The sequence below is a fragment of the Peromyscus californicus genome, unplaced genomic scaffold (assembly GCF_007827085.1).
Source record: "Peromyscus californicus insignis strain IS unplaced genomic scaffold, ASM782708v3 Scaffold_10__1_contigs__length_136768540, whole genome shotgun sequence".
NCBI classification, from domain to species: Eukaryota; Metazoa; Chordata; class Mammalia; order Rodentia; family Cricetidae; genus Peromyscus; species Peromyscus californicus.
The window spans coordinates 57,752,401-57,769,726 of record NW_026294391.1 but is presented as its reverse complement, the minus strand read 5'-3'; the positions used below and the strand labels follow the sequence as shown (position 1 = coordinate 57,769,726).

The following is a 17,326-nucleotide window of genomic DNA, read 5'->3' as shown; positions in this document are numbered from 1 at the left end:
CATGCAGCAAAACACTCATACACATAAAATAAATGTAAATGAGTAATTTTTTAAACACACTCACACACACAGCACAGCATAGCACAGACTCACCCGTTTATAGTAGTTTTTTATTTTGGTTGCCATGCCAACTTGCATCATTAATGGTCCATTTTCCTCACTGTATTCTGCAAGAATAAGGTCTCCATCTTTGCCTGTAAGGTCCTGAGGCGTGCGCATAAAAAACATCTCTCCACCACCTGAGGCTTGCCTCTCCTGTTCTCTCATCTGTCCAGAATAAAGACAATACAGCCTATTTCCAACAGGAAGATAAACTACACACATTGACATCATCCAATTTAAGAGAATACCAATGTCTTTACCATGTGATGTTGTTTGAATCTTAGTTGTCTTTTAATAAAAAAAAACCAGAGCCACATATCAAGGTGAAAGCTGAAAGATCAGAGAAGTAGAACAGTCAGCCACTAGTTCTTAAATGTGGTGATATATTGTGTACCCTAATAAACTTGCCTGAGGATCAGGACAGAGCCAGCCATTAGATTAGACATACAGGTCAGGCAGTGGTGGCACACACCTGTAATCCCAGCACTTGAGATCTCATGCCTCTGCTTGGGAAGCACACATGCCTTTAATCCCAGGAAGTAATATGGCAGGGCAGAGAAAGGTATAGAAGGCGTGAGGAAATAGGAACTCACTCTCTTTAGGCTGAGGATTTCGTAGAGGTAAGAACTAGTGGCTGGCTGTTCTGCTTCTCTGATTTTTCACTCTGGGTTTTTTTTTATTAAAAGACCATCTAAGATTCGAACAACAATGTTATTCTTTTTTCATTTCATTGTGAAAACTTTCAAACATACCACTAAAATTGGAAGAACATCCTTTATTTCACTCCTTAAACATTTTCACTATTTATCTGTAAATTTTCTACAGATTTTAGTAAACCAGTTTTGAAAGCTGCAATATTTTAGCCTTAATTATATTCATATATATCTTCTAAGAATAAGGATATCTTTCTAGATAACCAAAATAAAATTGTATCACAGCTGAGAAAATAAACAATTCTCTAATATAACCTAATAACCAGTACAGTATCCCAATTTGTACCCCAATTATCTTACAAAACATTTTTTCTAACGAGGATGCAATTATACCTTTGCCTTCTTTTTGATGTGCTTCAGCAAAGGCTGGACTGAGTGTGGACCTGGCTGAGATAGTGTCCCAAAGGAGTACTTTTTTAGAGGTGGTCGATGGAACTGCCGGAGTTTGATGGGTCCCATGTGGGTAGGAAAGAAGGGTTGCCGTAATTCTACTGCTGGAATTGAATGCTAAACAGAAAACAGAAGAGTTATTAAGTAAACACTAACTCCTTCCTAGGCAAGATTTACCCATATCCTCCATCAAAACAAAGGAGCTATTTGTACCTGGATAATATTCCCTCCGAAAGTACCACGAAGACCCTGTTGCTTGGGATAGTAATACTCATCATTGGAGAGATTCCATGGATCTTTCACTTCTGGCTGAGACATGTTCTAATGATAGATCAAATAAGCCTTGGTCAGACAACCCTTTCCTAATACCTTTCTTTGTTCTTCTAAATACCAAGTTCTTTTCTTTTCACAAACCTGCTGTGGTTCTTCCTTGATGACTCCTGTTTTTCCTAAGAGAATTCGACTCTTCTTCAGAGATGATTCTTTCTTATTCTCCTTGGAAGGAGAATTAGAAGTAGCTTCTTCCTTCTCATCGGGGATCTCTGAGGATGGAACCAGAAAACTTCCAAATTGCTATCCCTAAATGCTCATTTTCTTTCTTTCCTCCTCCTCTTCTTCCCTTCCTCTTTCCTTTTCACCTCTCTCCCACCCTTTCCCACACACCCCTCTATGCAGTACTAAGGACTAAAACTAAGGTCTTACACAAGCTAGGCAAGGACTCTACCACTGAGCGACATCTCCAGTCCTTTTGACCTCCTTTTGCATTATTTTTAGATAGAATCTCAATAAGTGGACAAAGCTGCCCTGGAACATACTCTGTTGCCTAGACAATCCTTGAACTTACAGTTTTCCTGCCTTGGCCTCCCAAGTACCTGGGACACATGCCACCAGGTCCAACTAAAATTCACATTTCCCATTGATATTTTGAGTTTCAAAGTAGATCTCTCACTCCACTTTCAGACTACTTTTAGTTGGTAATTCACTCAACTACAAGCCTGATTTTTTTTGTTTTTTGAGACAGGGTTTCTCTGTATACCAGCCCTGGCTGTCCTGGAATGCTCTTTGTAGACCAGGCTGGCCTTGAAGTCACAGAGATCTGCTTGCCTCTGCCTCCCAAGTGCTGGGATTAATGGCATGTGCCACCATGCCTGGCTTACATGTCTGATCTTAAAGGTAAAATTTTCAACATTCCTACATGAGTTTTTTCTAAACACTAGAAACTGGCAGCTACATCTCTTTTTAAAAATCATTTCCTAAACGTTTTTAGTTTTGGGGGGAGGGAATGGGAGGAAAGAAAGGAGGGGAAACTGCAGTCAGTATGTAAAATACATGAATAAATTTAATTAATAAAACAGTTTCTAGTTTTGCCCTTTGGAATTCCTTTTGCCCTTTGACATTAATAGTAAGATGTCAAAGATAAAGAACACTGGCTTCTGCCATCACCATACCCAAAATCAAGTTCTCATCATTGGGATCAAGTGTCAATACAGGAGGCTCCAAAATCCGGGGCATTGCCTGAGCATCCCAAATGATATTGTCCTCCCAACGTCCATATACCAGATCTTCATTATCAATGGGGAAAATGGAATACCAAGGTTTATCATCATCCAGTGTGGCTGCAAAACCTGGCCAAAACAAGAGGAGAAAACAGTAACAAAAAAAAAAAAATTAGTGCTCCTTTCAGTCATGATTCTAGCAAACATAAAAACAATGAATATTAGTGTAGGTAGTCATAGCTATTCAAAAGGAACCTACTTGATATCATGTATATCTCACTTTGACAGAAACCACTGATGACAAAATGTTCACTGCAATATTGTTTATAACAGTTAAAACTTAAACAGCCTACTTACTAAGGGACTAACTAAATAATTATGGTGAAGGGCGGGAGAGATGGCTCAAAGAGCACTGGCTGTTCTTCCAGAGGACCTAGGTTCAATTATCAGCCCCCACATGGTAGCTTACCACTGTAACTCCAGTTCCAGGGGATCTAACATCCCCACACAGACATAACTACAGGCAAAACACCAATACACATAAAATAAAAATAAACAAATTAAATAAAAAATTATGGTGAGCCAGGAGGTCATGGCACACGTCTTTAATACCAGCATTCTGGAGGCAGAGACAGGTGGATTTCTTTGAGTTCACTGCCAGTCTAGTCTACAAAGTGAATTCCAGGACAGCCACAGCTACACAGTGAAACCCCATCTCGATAAACAATATATATAACAATATCAAACAATATACATATATACATGGTGATAAACATTGGTATTTAACTATATTAACAAATAAAGCAATTACTGGTAAGTAAGAAAAACAAACTTCTAAGAACATTATGCATAAAATAAGAATACTATACACTTGGGAAGCTAAGAGAAAGATTGTAAACTTGAGGCCTGACTGGCTACCCACCAAGATCTTGTATCAAAAATACTATGTAACTGAGTTGGGTATGGTGGTACTTTCCTTTAATCCTAGCACTTGGAAGGCAGAGACAAGTGGAGGCCAGCCAGGGCTACACAGTAAGACTTTGTCCCCCCGAAAACCCAAAAATTCAAAAGAAAAACTATTCAACTAATAAAGTACTTAACTAGAACTGAAGAGAAAAACCTTTTTACAAGATTTTAAAAATTAAGGTATTTTTAGTCAGATGGTGGTGCATGCCTTTAATCTCAGCATTTACAGGGCAGAGGCAAGAGAATCTCTGAGTTTAAGTCCAGCCTGGTCTAGAGCTAGTTCTAAGATAGCCAAGGCTACACAAAGAAACCCTGTTTTGAAAAAGCAAAAAAAAAAAAAAAAATTAAGACATTTTTGAGTTGGGTGTGGTGGTACATATGTATAACCCCAGCACTCAAGAGGTAGGGGCTGAAAATAATGAGTTCTAGGACAGCCTGAGCTATATATTGTAAGACTGTCTCAAAAAAAAAAAATCAATGGTGGGGCAGTGGTGGTGGTGTATGGCTTAAATTGTACAATGAATCCAGGGTAACTGAGAAAATTTGGGTAACACAGAATGGCATAAAGAGAAAAAAAGAAACTAATTACTGCCAATACTTTAGTAGATTTTCTCTTACTCATATTTTTTGTTTATACAGTTGTATTTTTCATTTTTACAAATGAAATATACCAAATATGCTGTTTCATATCTTGTTTTCTTTCCATTTTAAATGTTTCCTGGCATTTACCTCCAATCACAGTACTCAAGAGGCTAAGGCAGAAGGATTACTTCAAGTTCAAGGCAAGCCTAGACTACATACATGTCAAGTAGCAGACCAGCCAGAGCTATGGCATGAAATCCTGTCTCAAAAATCCAATAAATCAACGTGACTTTTTTTTTTTTTTTTTTTTTTTTTTTTTTTTGGTTTTTCGAGACAGGGTTTCTCTGTGTAGCTTTGCGCCTTTCCTGGAACTCACTTTGGAGACCAGGCTGGCCTCAAACTCACAGAGATCCTCCTGGCTCTGCCTCCCGAGTGCTGGGATTAAAGGCGTGTGCCACCACCGCCCGGCCAACGTGACTTTTTAATATGACCCTCTGTCCTCAGTGTTGGTTAAAGGGTTATCAAGATCATCAAGAATAATTTAGAGATCGTCAAGGACTTGTTTAAAGTGCTTTCAAGTCTAACTGATAGCTCTGACACAAACAGATAAGATGGAGGTATTTAAAACCATTTTTCATTTAAAAATTCAATAAATAATTAATAGTTTCCACGTCTTTAAACATTTTTACGACCAACTTTAAAAACTTACATATAAAAATTATGTTAAGAAAAAAATCAACAAGGTGTGGTGGCACACACCTTTAATCCCAGCACTTGGGAGGCAATGACAGGCAGATCTCTGTAAATATAGGCCAGTCTGTTCTACAGATATAAAGTTCCAGGCCAGCCAGGACTACACAGTGAGAACCTGTCTCAAACAACAAAAAAGCAAAAGAAAAACCACAGTATAGCATGGGTGAAGAGGCTTACACATCTAATCCCAGCTCTTGTGAGACTGAGGCAGGAAGACTGCAGCAAATCTGAGGCCAGCCTGGGATACAAGATAGGCAGGACCTTGTCTCCAAAAAGAACACCACTACCACAGTACTCAGAAGACAGAGGCAGGTAGATCTCTGTGAGTTCAAGGCCAGCTTGATCTACATCGCAACACTAACTTAAAAAAAAACAAAAACAAAAACAGTATGTATGACACTGAACTCAAATCATATATGGCAAGAAATACTTATAATAATAGTACTTGGGAAGCTTGAATTAGGAAGATGGTGAGTTTAAGGATATCCTGGGCTATAGAGTGAGTTCCAGATTAGCCTTAGGTACAGAGCAAGACCTTGTCTCAACATTAAAAATTAACTAAGCTCAACCATATACATGCAGAAAACACATTAAAAAGTTAATAACTGATGATCTCTAGAATATCAGAATTTTTCTTTTTGACACTGTTTTCATGGTTGAGAAAAAAATTATAAAATGATCAAGTGCCTTTATAAATAAAAAATGAAAATAAATCAGGGATTAGATTTACAGCATTTTACTCTGCCTGAACAGCCTAAAAGACCGTAACTCGGATTCCTTATGATGACTGAGATGAAGAACTGTGTGCACAACACTGTTAGAAGAGAAGCACACCTTGCTGGACATTGTAGGCCATGGCATTCCTAGTCATACTGGACGGAAGCCAGCCTGCCAAACTTGCACGCTGAGGTTTTGTTCCTTTGTGTTTGACATCCTCCCCATCCCAGATGATGTCATCTTCCCAATGCAGTTGTGTCACCATTAGGAAGTTTTCATCTGCCAGAAGATCAATGCCATTGCCCTCCTCAAGATTCCTTAGTTTCTGTACAAGTAGAAAGAATAATAAGTCAGTCACTGGTCAAAGTTCCCAATCCAGACAGTAAAGGATTCATGTGGTATCACAAGTGGTGCTGTGTCAGACTTAGTGTCCAATACCTGCAATCCTAGCACCTGGGAGGCAGAAAGGAGAATTCCAAGTTTGAGGTCAGTCCGGGATACAAAGTGAGACCCTGCCTCAAAGAGCCAAGGGTTGAAAATATAGCCCAGTGGCAGAGTGCTTGCCCCACATGTGCAAGACCCTGGGATCAATCTCTAGCACAGAAAAAAGTGATGTTCTACTTATGCAAAGTGCCTGATAAGAAAAAAAAATCTGGGGCTGGAAAGATGGCTCAGAGGTTAAGAGCACTGACTGCTCTTCCAGAGGTCCTGAGTTCAATTCCCAGCAACCACATGGTGGCTCACAGCCATCTGTAATGAGATCTGGTGCCCTCTTCTGGCCTGCAGGGATACATGCTGTATACAAAATAAATAAATAAATCTTTAAAAAGAAAAAAAGAAAAAAATCTGCCTCTTCTCCAACTCTTACTTTGGAACAGCACCCATTTCAAAAACAGAATCCTTAGAATAAAGTTTAGTTACATGATGATATACCCCACTATACAAATCTCCTACTAAAGATTCTACCCAAGAACTTCCCAGCTGAGAAGTTAGTAAAAATGACAGAACCCTAAGTACACTGATTCCTCTCTTATATACCAGAATTGCTTACCGTCATCATATTGCATTGTACTGTGGGCTCATGTTCAGTCTTCCTCATTTTGAAGCCATAGTCAAACCCACTACCATCTTCAGGGACACCGAGCATATCGTACCACAGCCGGGCAGGTCCATAACGCCATTCTGCCACTCTTGGTTTGGTATCCATCACTTTATCTGTGTCTCCAGTGGACTGGGAAAACTTGGACTCCACAGGAGCCATCATTGTGATCTGTAACAGAGTCAAGTATGCAGAGGTGGGGCTTCGCTATTCCAGATGACCTAAGGCTACAAGAAAATTAACTATCATAAGGTGACTTAGAGGAACCACAAGTATGATTCCTGAATAGGAATTTTTACCTGGAGTTAGAATATAAAAAAAGAGAGTTATATCATCGCATGCTCTGTCCACAAGTCACAGCCTTATATTTAGCAATGTATCACCATCTACCCTGCCCTGCCCCACCAAATATTTTTCTGTTACAACAGGAAAGGTGAGACACTGCATTTAACTCATAATTATTATTAGTAAGTAGCAAAGAACTCTTTTTTTTGTTTGTTTGTTTTTCGAGACAAGATTTCTCTATGTTGTCCTGGAACTTGCTTTGATGACCAGGCTGGCCCTGAACTCACAGAGATCCACCTGCCTCTGCCTGCCAAGTGCTGGGATTAAAGGCATGCACTACCAAGCCCAGCTAGCAAAGAACTCTTAATGCTGAAGTGTTAGTTCCCACTTTGACACAAGCTAGAGAGCTTTCTGCATGCCCCCATGTCTCCTTTGCCTACTTCATCATCAGAGAGACACTGCTCTGGAGGTGGAGGTGGAGCATAGTCATAGTTCCACAGAGATTTCTGGTTGACTTCTAGTTCTACTGAGCACTCTTCCTCCAGCGTTGGCTCTTCCTGTATAAGCTCACGGTGCTTCTTTTTCCTCTTTCTCCGAGCACTCCTCCAAACCGATGGAACATTCTTTCCTGGTCCAAAAAGACGTAGAAAGCGTAACACCTAGAACACATAACATACTATTATGTCAGAGATTTGGTGTCTGAAAAACTCTCAAGCTATCTATTCAATTGCAAGGGAGAAAATGAAGGAATGCTAAGTTCAGACCATGAAAGTACTATCCCTTAGAAAGACAATTTCTTTTTTTTTTCTCCCTTTTTCTTTTTCATGTGGTACTGGACTTTGAACTTAGGGACTTACATGCTATCAATGAGCTACATTCCCAGTCCTTAGCTTTGTTTTATTTTGTTTTCTGAGACAGAGTCTCACTATGTATCCTTGGCCTAGAATTCTCTATGTAGAACAGGCTGGCCTCAAACTCAAGAGATCCACTTGCCTCTGCCTGGCTAACCCTCAGCTTTTACGACAGGGTCTCATTAAGATGCTCAGGCTGTTCTTGAACTCACTCTTTGAAGCCCAGGAAGTCTTGAACTTATGGTCCTCCTTCCTTAGTCTCCCTAGTAGCTGGGGTCATAGGTCTATACTATGTCTGATATGGTAGTTTGAAAGAGAATGGCCCCCATAGACTCATATATTTCAATGCTGTGTTCCCAGTTAATAGAACCATTTGGGAAGAATTAAGGTGTGTGGCCTTATTGGAGGTGTGTCACTGGGGGTGGGCTTTGAGGTTTCAAAAGCCCAGGCCAGGCCCAGTCTCACCTGCTCTCTGCCTGCAGATCTGGATTTAAGCTCTCTGTTAATGCTTAGGTGCCATACCCGTCACCGTGCTCCCTGTCATGATGTGCATGGATTAACCCTCTTAAACTTTAAGCAAGCCCCCAATTAAATGCCTTCCTTTAAGTTGTACTGGTCATGGTGTCTCTTCATAGCAATAGAACAGTAACTAACCCTTGGTTTGCTTTTTATTCTAACAGAAAGCCTGTCTCAAAAAACCAAAAAACAAAGAAAGTTATTTTATTTAGTCATGTATTTATGTGTGTGTATATTTGTGCATGTGCAGGTGTACATGCCATAATACATGTGTGGAGGTCAAAGGACAAGTCTCAGGAGTTGGTTTTCTCCAACCAATTTGTGGGATCTGGGGAGCAAACTCAGATCCTGAGGCATGCATGCAAGTGCCTCTATCCAATGAGCCATCTCACCAGCCACTAACAGGACAATTTTGTTGATGTTTTTGAGACAGGGTTCTCTGCATAGCCTTGGCTGTCCTGGAACTCACTATGTAGACCAAGCTGGCCTTGAACTCACAACAATCCATGCCTGGCAGCTGGACAATTTTTACTGCAAACATTCTAAGCCACATTTCCTATGAATACATACAACTTCAAAATATGATCTAATACAGTATGGAAAGTTCCTATACAAACAATTATCTGTCACTGAATAAGAACATCATTAAATCTCATGCACTGTATATTCAGCATTATAACAACAGAATTTGGAATCTGGAAAAAGTCAGTTTTCATTATGGACATTCTCTAAACAAAGTACCTTTCCAGGCCTAAATTCTGGAAAAAGTTCTGTGACGCTTGGCAACAGTTTGGTGGCATCGTGCTGCATAATCCCAGCCAATGGTAGAGTCAGCTTTCCATCCTTAGATTCTGCCTGTGTTGCTTCCTGAGGTCCCATCTCAGATTCTGAGTCAGAGGAACTACTGAAGTCCACTTTCTCTGAGGCCAAAGAGGAAGGGGCAATGATGGAGGGCAAGATGATGCCTTCTCCATCTTCAGACACTGCAACAAGGAAGAGAAACCCCTTTGGCATGTAACTGTGAACACATTTCCTCAAATTCAGCCAACATCCCCTTCTAAGCTAATATGCATGGCTCTGTGGCAGGGGATATAGTCCCAAGCACCCAGATTACTAGTATGCAGCCCAAAAAACTCATCCAACTTATTATTTCCCACCATCCCCAACTCACCTTGGACCTGGTACCCTAGGGTTGTGATGAGAGAAAACAAACACTATTACTACATTTACTACTTTCCATAAATGACCAATACTGTGCCCAATATTGTGATTAGTAGCAAAATTATATTAATACTTCACATTAATCAGGCCCTGTTATGTTCAGTTCAGGTATCTATAAGATGGAGAATTGTTAAGCCCACAGAATAACAAAAAATAAAATTCCACACACCAAGTTAAATAACATTTACCTTGCAAACTAAAGGAAATGGTCAGAGCACCAACTGGAGGAATTTAGGTTAATGTAAGCCTCAAAATATAGAAGACCAAGGCATGGTGGCATACACCTTTGATCCCAGCACTCAGGAAGCAGAGGCCAGAAAATCTCTGTGAATTCAAGGCCAACCTGATTTACATGGAGTTCCAGGCCAGCCAGGGATACACAGTGAGGCCCTGTTTCAAAAATAAAGGTACTGTTCTTCCCTTGTTGTCTGACCTCTGACAGTATTATTACTGTTACAGGGATAAGAATAGTGAGAACAACTCAAGACCTTATCAATCTTTGAAATCTCTGAAGGTAAGTGATGCTACATTCTAGAAGGTTGCTTGATTCTTGAGACAGGGTTCTGTTACATAGCCTCAAACTAGAAGTCATCCTCCTGCCTTCAGAGTATTGGGAATACAGGCATATACTACCATGCCCAAATTAAAAGTTTTTTTTTTTTTTTTTTGGTTTTTCAAGACAGGGTTTCTCTGTGTAGTTTTGCGCCTTTCCTGGAACTCACTCTGTAGCCCAGGCTGGCCTCGAACAGAGATCCCCCTGGCTCTGCCTCCCGAGTGCTGGGATTAAAGGTGTGCGCCACTACTGCCCGGCAAAAGTTTTTTTAAAAAAACAGATAATTTCCAAATGAGTATATAAATTAGTTGCATCAGAAAGTCTTGGGGAAGCTGGGTGGTGGTAGTACATGCCTTTAATCTCAGGAGGCAGAGGCAGGCAGATCCCTGTGAGTTTAAGGCCAGCCTGATCTACAAAGTGAGTTCCAGGATAGCCAGGGCTACACAGAGAAACCCTGTCTCGAGTGGGGCGGGGAGAAGGTCCTGGGGGAACAAAAATGTGGTAGCTCATGCATGTAATCCCAGCACTAAGAAAGCAGAAACAGAAGGATTGCTACAGGTTTGAAGGTCGCCTAGCATATTATACAGAGTTCCAGGGAGGGGCTTCATAGTAAGACCCTGTCTCAAAAAAAATTCTTGGGAAACTCTTAACAAAAATTACTGGGCTCTATTCCAGATCTTCTGAATCAAACACTCCAAAATAACCAGGTATCTGTATTTTTTTTTTTACAAGACTCTAGGTAAATGTGATGGGCAGCTTAATTTGAGAAGCACTTTGTTAAATTATTATTTCTTGACTGTGTGGTATTAAACATTTTAAAAGGAAAATTTCTATTCAATAGCAGTATTTGACACTATATGATTTTTTTCTAAAAGTGCCATCCTTTTCTAAGAGATTTTTTTTAAAGTCCCTTAAGTATACCAAAAGCCTGGTTTGATGAATAGAAACTCATTTCTAAAAGGAAAGTAGACAGTTTTTACTTACCACCAGTAATACCATCTTGGTCTTTCTCTTTCTTCACTGGTCCTGGTGGTGGTGGAGGGGGAGGCATCAACTTGCAATCAATATCTTCACAATCAGCATCATAGTCATCTTCATCATAATCTCCTAAAACCAAGGTAATCTCCTCAATAGGAAGAATTCCATATAATATCTTTGAGCATCCTTCAAATCTCAAGATTTAAAGCACCACAGAAGTACTATGCATCCTTTAAGAACATACAGAAGAGTCTTGTGTGTGTGTGTGTGTGTGTGTGTGTGTGTGTGTAAAACACTCCTTTAACCTCAACACTCAGAAGGCAGAAGTAGGTAGCTCTCTGAGTTTGAGGTCAGCCACGGCTGCATAGTTAAGAAACTATCTCAAAAAACAAACAAAACATAAAAAAATACATAGAATATGTAGCTTCTGCCTTCAGAAAGATACGGTATAGTCAAATGTTCAGCTCTCACATGGAGTATGAGAGCTTCCAGGAACTGTGTGAAACCTTTTGATTAACTGCTCCTTTTCCTGATCATACTGGGCTTTGTTTTCCACCTTGTTCAATTTCCTAATTGAATAGTCTTCCCCAGTTTCTAAAATTAAAAAAACAAAAGCGCACAGTTCCCAAGTCTTTGATACACTTTTCCTGCTATATTTTGGCAGTAGATCATTCTTCTCAGTGCTTTTTAACTATTGGCAGTACTCACTAGTTGGTCCTGACAACATATTTTGTTTTGGTTTTGTTTTTTCCAGACACAATTTTTCTGTATAGCCCTGGGTGACCTGGAACTCACTTCGTAAACCAGGCTGGCTCAAACTCAGAAATCCACCTGCCTCTGCCTCACAAGTGCTGGGACTAAAGGTGTGTGCCACCACACTTGACTAAAGATTTGTTTTTTTTTTTATGTATATGGGTGCTTTGTCTGCATGTACACCTGCACACCAGAAGAAAGCATTGGATCCCACTATAGATGGTTGTAAGCTGCCATGTGGTTGCTGGGAACTGCAGGACCTCTGGAAGAGCTAGTCCTCTTAATCACTGAGTTCTCTCTCCAGCCCCATATTTTGTTTTCAATGTTTTGACACAAGGTCTCATGCAACCTAAGTATTGCGATTACAGGCATATATACTAGCTTGCTGGCTCAAATAGTCTTTTGTTCTACATATTTCCCTTTTCAACAATCATCCTTACCAGTCAGCATGGTGGAACATCCCTGTAATCCCAACATTTAGGAAGGAGAGGCTGTATGATTAGATGTTCAAGGCCGGTCTGTATTACATGACATCCTGCCTCAAGATAGTAACTAAAAAGCCCCCAAGGGAGCTAGCAGGATGGCTCAGTGAGTAAAGGCACCTACCACAAATCATAACAACATGAGTTTGATCCCCAGGGCCCACATAGTAGGGCAGAACTGATTCCTTCAAGCTCCCCTCTGACTTATGTGTTGGAACATAGGCTTCCACATGCAAAATAAATAAATGTAATTTTAAAAATAAACAAAAAATAGAGGCTGAACCAATGGCTCAGCAGAAAAAAAAAGCAATTATTGTTCTTGTTCTTGCAGAAGACCCAAGGCAGCTCACAATCTTCCCTAACTCTAGTTCCAAGGGATAGGACAGGTTCTTATGACCTCCAAGGGAACCAGGCACACACGTGGTGAACACACACACAAACAGGCAAAACACCCACATCCACAAAAATAAAAAACATCTTTTAAAAATAAAGACATGACTCTTTTAAAGAGGGGAATTCCTTTAGAGCTCGCTCGCACGCGCGTGGGGAGGGGGACAGGGGAGGACACGACACGGAACTGGAGAGATGGCTCAGTGGTTAAGAGCACTGGCTACTCTTCCAGACAGCCTGAATGTGATTCCCAGCACCCACATAGTGGCTCACAACCATCTGTAACTTCAGTTTCAGCATATCCAATTGGCATCTGTGGGCAATGCATACACATACGTGCAGGCAAAAACACCACTACACATAAAATTAAATAAACCTAAATAAAAAAGCCCCCAAGAGTCAATGAGACAGCCCATTGGACAAAGGAATTTGCTGCACGTCTGGCCACCTGAGTTCAATCCCTAGGACCCACATAGAGATGGAAGGAAATAGCCAACTCCACAAAGCTGTCCTCTGACCTCTACACATGTGCTATGGTGCACATACAAAATAATAATTACCTTTATTAATCCTGTGGGGGTTTTTTGAGACCACGTTTATGTACCCCTGACTGTTCTGGAAATTTGTTTTTTGTTGTTTTTTTGTTTGTTTGTTTTTGGTTTTTCGAGGCAGGGTTTCTCTGTGTAGCTTTGGCTGTCCTGGAACTCGCTCTGTAGACCAGGCTGGCCTCGAACTCACAAAGATCCGCCTGCCTCTGCCTCCCGTAGTGCTGGGATTAAAGGCGTGCGCCACCACTGCCCGGCGGAAATTTGTATATAGACAAAGCTGGCCTCAAATTCAGAAATCCACCTACCTCCTCTGCCTCCCACCCTAATTTAAATCCAGATTTTCGTGTTTTGCCCTGATTTACCGTAATTCTACAATTCTACCACATCTTGGCTGCCTAAAGGAAACTTTCCAGTTAGATTATCAACTCTTTTTTGTGTGTTTAGTAGATGATCTCCCATCATGTGACCACAAACTTAAATTCCCAAAGAGCATTAATCATTTTCTTGACTAAAGAAGAAAACTGGGAGATTACTACAAATGACAAATTCAAGTGTCCGATAATAAATGGAATATGGAATTGAGATTTCAACCTTTAGTATTCTGACCCAGAAGTCTATTCTTTCCATTCTATCACACTATTTAACAATCATGTTGGCCAGAAACTCTTTATGGCATCAAATCTCAAATATATACATAAAGAAACTACAAAATTTGTCTTATCTTTGGTTTTTGCTATTTAGCAGTATTTTTCCCATGGCTTAAAAAAATGGCTGAGACCTAATATCACATGCCTTTAATCCTAGCACATAGGAGGCAGAAGCAAGTAGATCTCTATGAGTTCCAGGCCAGGCAGTTACACAGTGAGACCCTGTCTCAAAACAAATACCAGTGGCTAATTCATTTCCCCATTCCTTTTTTACTTTTTTCTTTGTTTTTGTTTTGAGCCAAGGCTTCACTATGTAGCTCTGAATATCCTGGAACTCACTATGTACATCAGGCTGGTGTTGAACTTAAAAGATCTGCCTGGCTCTGCCTCTCGGGTGCTAGTCAGAGCCAGTACACCTGGATTCCCCATTACTTTCTTATTTCTCAAACCTCTAGACAAGTCTTTGACCCCAGCACTCAGGAAGGGAGAGGCAGGTGGATCTCTATGAGTTAGAGGTGAGAGTTCCAGGACAGCCAGGGCTATACAGTGAGACCCTGTCTCAATGTATGTGTGTGTGTGTGTGTGTGTGTGTGTGTGTGTGTGTGTGTGTGTGCATAGAAATGTATATATATATACTTTTTGCTAGACATGGTGATGTATGCCTTTAATCTTAACACTTTTGCAGGATACAGGACAATCAGGAGTTCAAGGTCATCCTTGGATCTAGAATTTAACCCACCTAGGACACATGACATCCTATTTTTAAAAAGAAACACAACACTGGGCATGGCAGCACACACATTTTTCTTCATCTATAAACTCTTTAAGGGCAAAGACTGGATTTGTTTTAATCTCTAACTTCGAAGAGCATCTAAGAATAGTATCTCAAACCTACAGGCACTTAAAAAAGATCAAATGACAAGAAATCATTATCACCCTTGTCATTAGCCAACAATTTGAGACTGAACATTATGAGAATAAAAGCCTGAGCTTGGTAAAAGAGGATACCTACCGCTTTGGAACTGAATTGACAATAGGACTAGCAGACAGAGGAAATTCACAGACAGTAAAGAACAACGTCAGAGATCAAAATAGAAGTCAGAGCCCCAAACACATTTATCCAGGAAGAAAATGTACTACACTACCAATTTTATAACATTAAAGAATGCCAGGCATAGTGGCGCACATCTCTAATGCCAGCACTTAGGAAGCAGAAGCAGGTGGGTCTCTATGAGTTCTAGATCATCCTGGTGTACACAGTGAGTTCCAAGACAGGCAGGGCTACACAGAGAGACCCGGTCACTAAAAAAACAAAAATCACCTGAGTGACAAAGGGGTTGCAAGCTCCCCATCGTCTGCTGATATCTTCGGCTTTCATCTTCTGCCACCTCATTGATGTCTGAATAGTCCACAGCATCTTCTCTACTCCTAATCCAACCTATGGACAAAAAGGAGATATCTCAAAAAAAAAGCAAGTAATTCTCACTTCCATAGATAACTCCCACTTAAAAGTACGTAGACGAGAGCCGGGCGGTGGTGGCGCACGCCTTTAATCCCAGCACTCGGGAGGCAGAGGCAGGCGGATCTCTGTGAGTTCGAGGCCAGCCTGGACTACGGAGTGAGATCCAGGAACGGCGCAAAGCTACACAGAGAAACCCTGTCTCGAAAAACAAACAAACAAACAAACAAACAAAAAGTACGTAGACGATAGCTAGCCTCCTCCCCTGACCCACACTGTACTCCCCATGGCCCACACTTTACCTTCGTCATTTAACAAGGCACCATCAGTCTCTGCCAATTCTTCATTTGCCGTGAGTTCAGTGATCAGGCTGCCCAGACCCAAAGCCCCCAAGCCTGCAAGATGCTTCTTACATTCCTGAAAAAGGGACAGCATGAGAGTCGAAAGTAACAACCAAACCTGAAAGTCCTGCACAAGGTTGATTTGCCTTGCTCATGACAAAGTCACAAATCCATTTGAAAAAAAATGATTCCACAATGTGCTCAAAGGAACTTCACATGCAAGAACTGTACAGGAAATCTCAACTCCATATAGATCAGATGCAAACAACACAGGTTCCATCCATACTCCTGGCTTTGAAGCCATTCCAGATGAACGAAAACCTGACAAGCAGGGTTCCAACAATCTTCAAGAAGGATCTCACACAGTAACGGTTCTGATAACTTTGCTAGGTTTAACTACTATTTTTTCCCAGCAAACAAGTAGACTGTTACCTTCAAACCAAACACCTCTGCGTCAGTGACTGGCACTTAACCGTTTTCCTCTTTTCTCCCCATCCTTCCTCAGAGTTGAGCGCGCGCGCGCTCGCTCGCTCTCCACTCTTCCTCAAACCCAAGAGAAGGGGCTCCTCTGAGCCCCCCAAATGGACTATAACACCCTCTGTCACCGATTCCTAAACAGTCTCCACTCCACCCGTCCTCCCTAGCCACACCACCCTCCGCCTCAGGCCCACGCCCATGCCTCACATCATCCAAGACGCTTTCGCCCTCCAGCTGCCCTGCTCCATTGATGTTTCCGAACAGGAACCCGGTTAAAGAAAACGGGCCTCCTCCGGCGGAATCTTCATCGCTGTCTGTGTCTGACATGATGGCGGCACGTCTGCCCGCGCCGGTTGCGGACAGCAGCACAGCCCAGCCCGGCCCCTTCGGCTGGAAACAAATAAGTCAGTCGCACGGTAATGACTCGTGCTCCCGGACCCTACCAGTTTCTACCGGAAGTTGAAAAGAAAAACCGGAAAGACCGGGCTGTCGCTCAAGAACCGACACTCCGGAATACCACTTCACTAACTGTTTTTGATTGGTCCACCCAGGATCAGGAGGCTGGGTAAATGGAAAGTGGTTGGTCAAAGGAAAAGGTCAGTTCCGCCCAGCGACTGCGCGGGAATCTTCTGGTTGCTAGGGTAGGAGAGGCAGATTTTTCCTCCAATAAGAAAGAAACCTCGGGTCACAGGCTACAGTGCACGGAAGTAAAGATTTGAACCGGTTTTTCCGGTTTGTGCCGTTCCCCAAAGGAACGTTGCTATGAACTGTGCCAGAGGTAGGAATGCTACTTACTTATTTTGAATCGGCATTTCCCCATAGCAAAATGTGGAGCTTAGTCCAGCACTCGGGAGGCAGAAGAAAACGGATCTCTGTGAGTTCGAGACCGGCCCGTTCTGCATAGTTCCAGGACAGCCAGGGCTACACGGAGAAATCCTGTCTTGAAAAAACAAAACAACAACAATAAAAAAATGAAGCTTAGTAAAACAAGCAACCGAAACTTCAAG

At 41.5% G+C, this 17,326-nt stretch overlaps 1 protein-coding gene across 4 annotated transcripts in view; it reads right to left on the bottom strand.

The window, feature by feature from the left end:
- The window catches only part of Taf1 (TATA-box binding protein associated factor 1), a 75,252-nt gene extending 58,484 nt beyond the window's left edge, over positions 1-16,768 (bottom strand). The window contains exons 1-13 of one of the 4 annotated variants that reach the window (XM_052733928.1): positions 16,527-16,768; positions 15,804-15,918; positions 15,364-15,480; positions 11,229-11,351; positions 9,212-9,453; positions 7,544-7,762; positions 6,771-6,989; positions 5,837-6,044; positions 2,654-2,830; positions 1,620-1,747; positions 1,419-1,526; positions 1,149-1,322; positions 94-267 (exon numbers count right to left, since the gene is read on the bottom strand). In XM_052733928.1, the coding sequence (XP_052589888.1) occupies positions 94-267; positions 1,149-1,322; positions 1,419-1,526; positions 1,620-1,747; positions 2,654-2,830; positions 5,837-6,044; positions 6,771-6,989; positions 7,544-7,762; positions 9,212-9,453; positions 11,229-11,351; positions 15,364-15,480; positions 15,804-15,918; positions 16,527-16,646 (2,124 nt within the window). In that variant the 5' untranslated portion in view covers positions 16,647-16,768. The remainder of the gene's footprint in view (positions 1-93; positions 268-1,148; positions 1,323-1,418; positions 1,527-1,619; positions 1,748-2,653; positions 2,831-5,836; positions 6,045-6,770; positions 6,990-7,543; positions 7,763-9,211; positions 9,454-11,228; positions 11,352-15,363; positions 15,481-15,803; positions 15,919-16,526) is intronic. The other 3 variants (XM_052733908.1, XM_052733900.1, XM_052733918.1) reach the window with 3 other exon arrangements.
- Between the last annotated feature and the right edge of the window lie 558 nt (positions 16,769-17,326).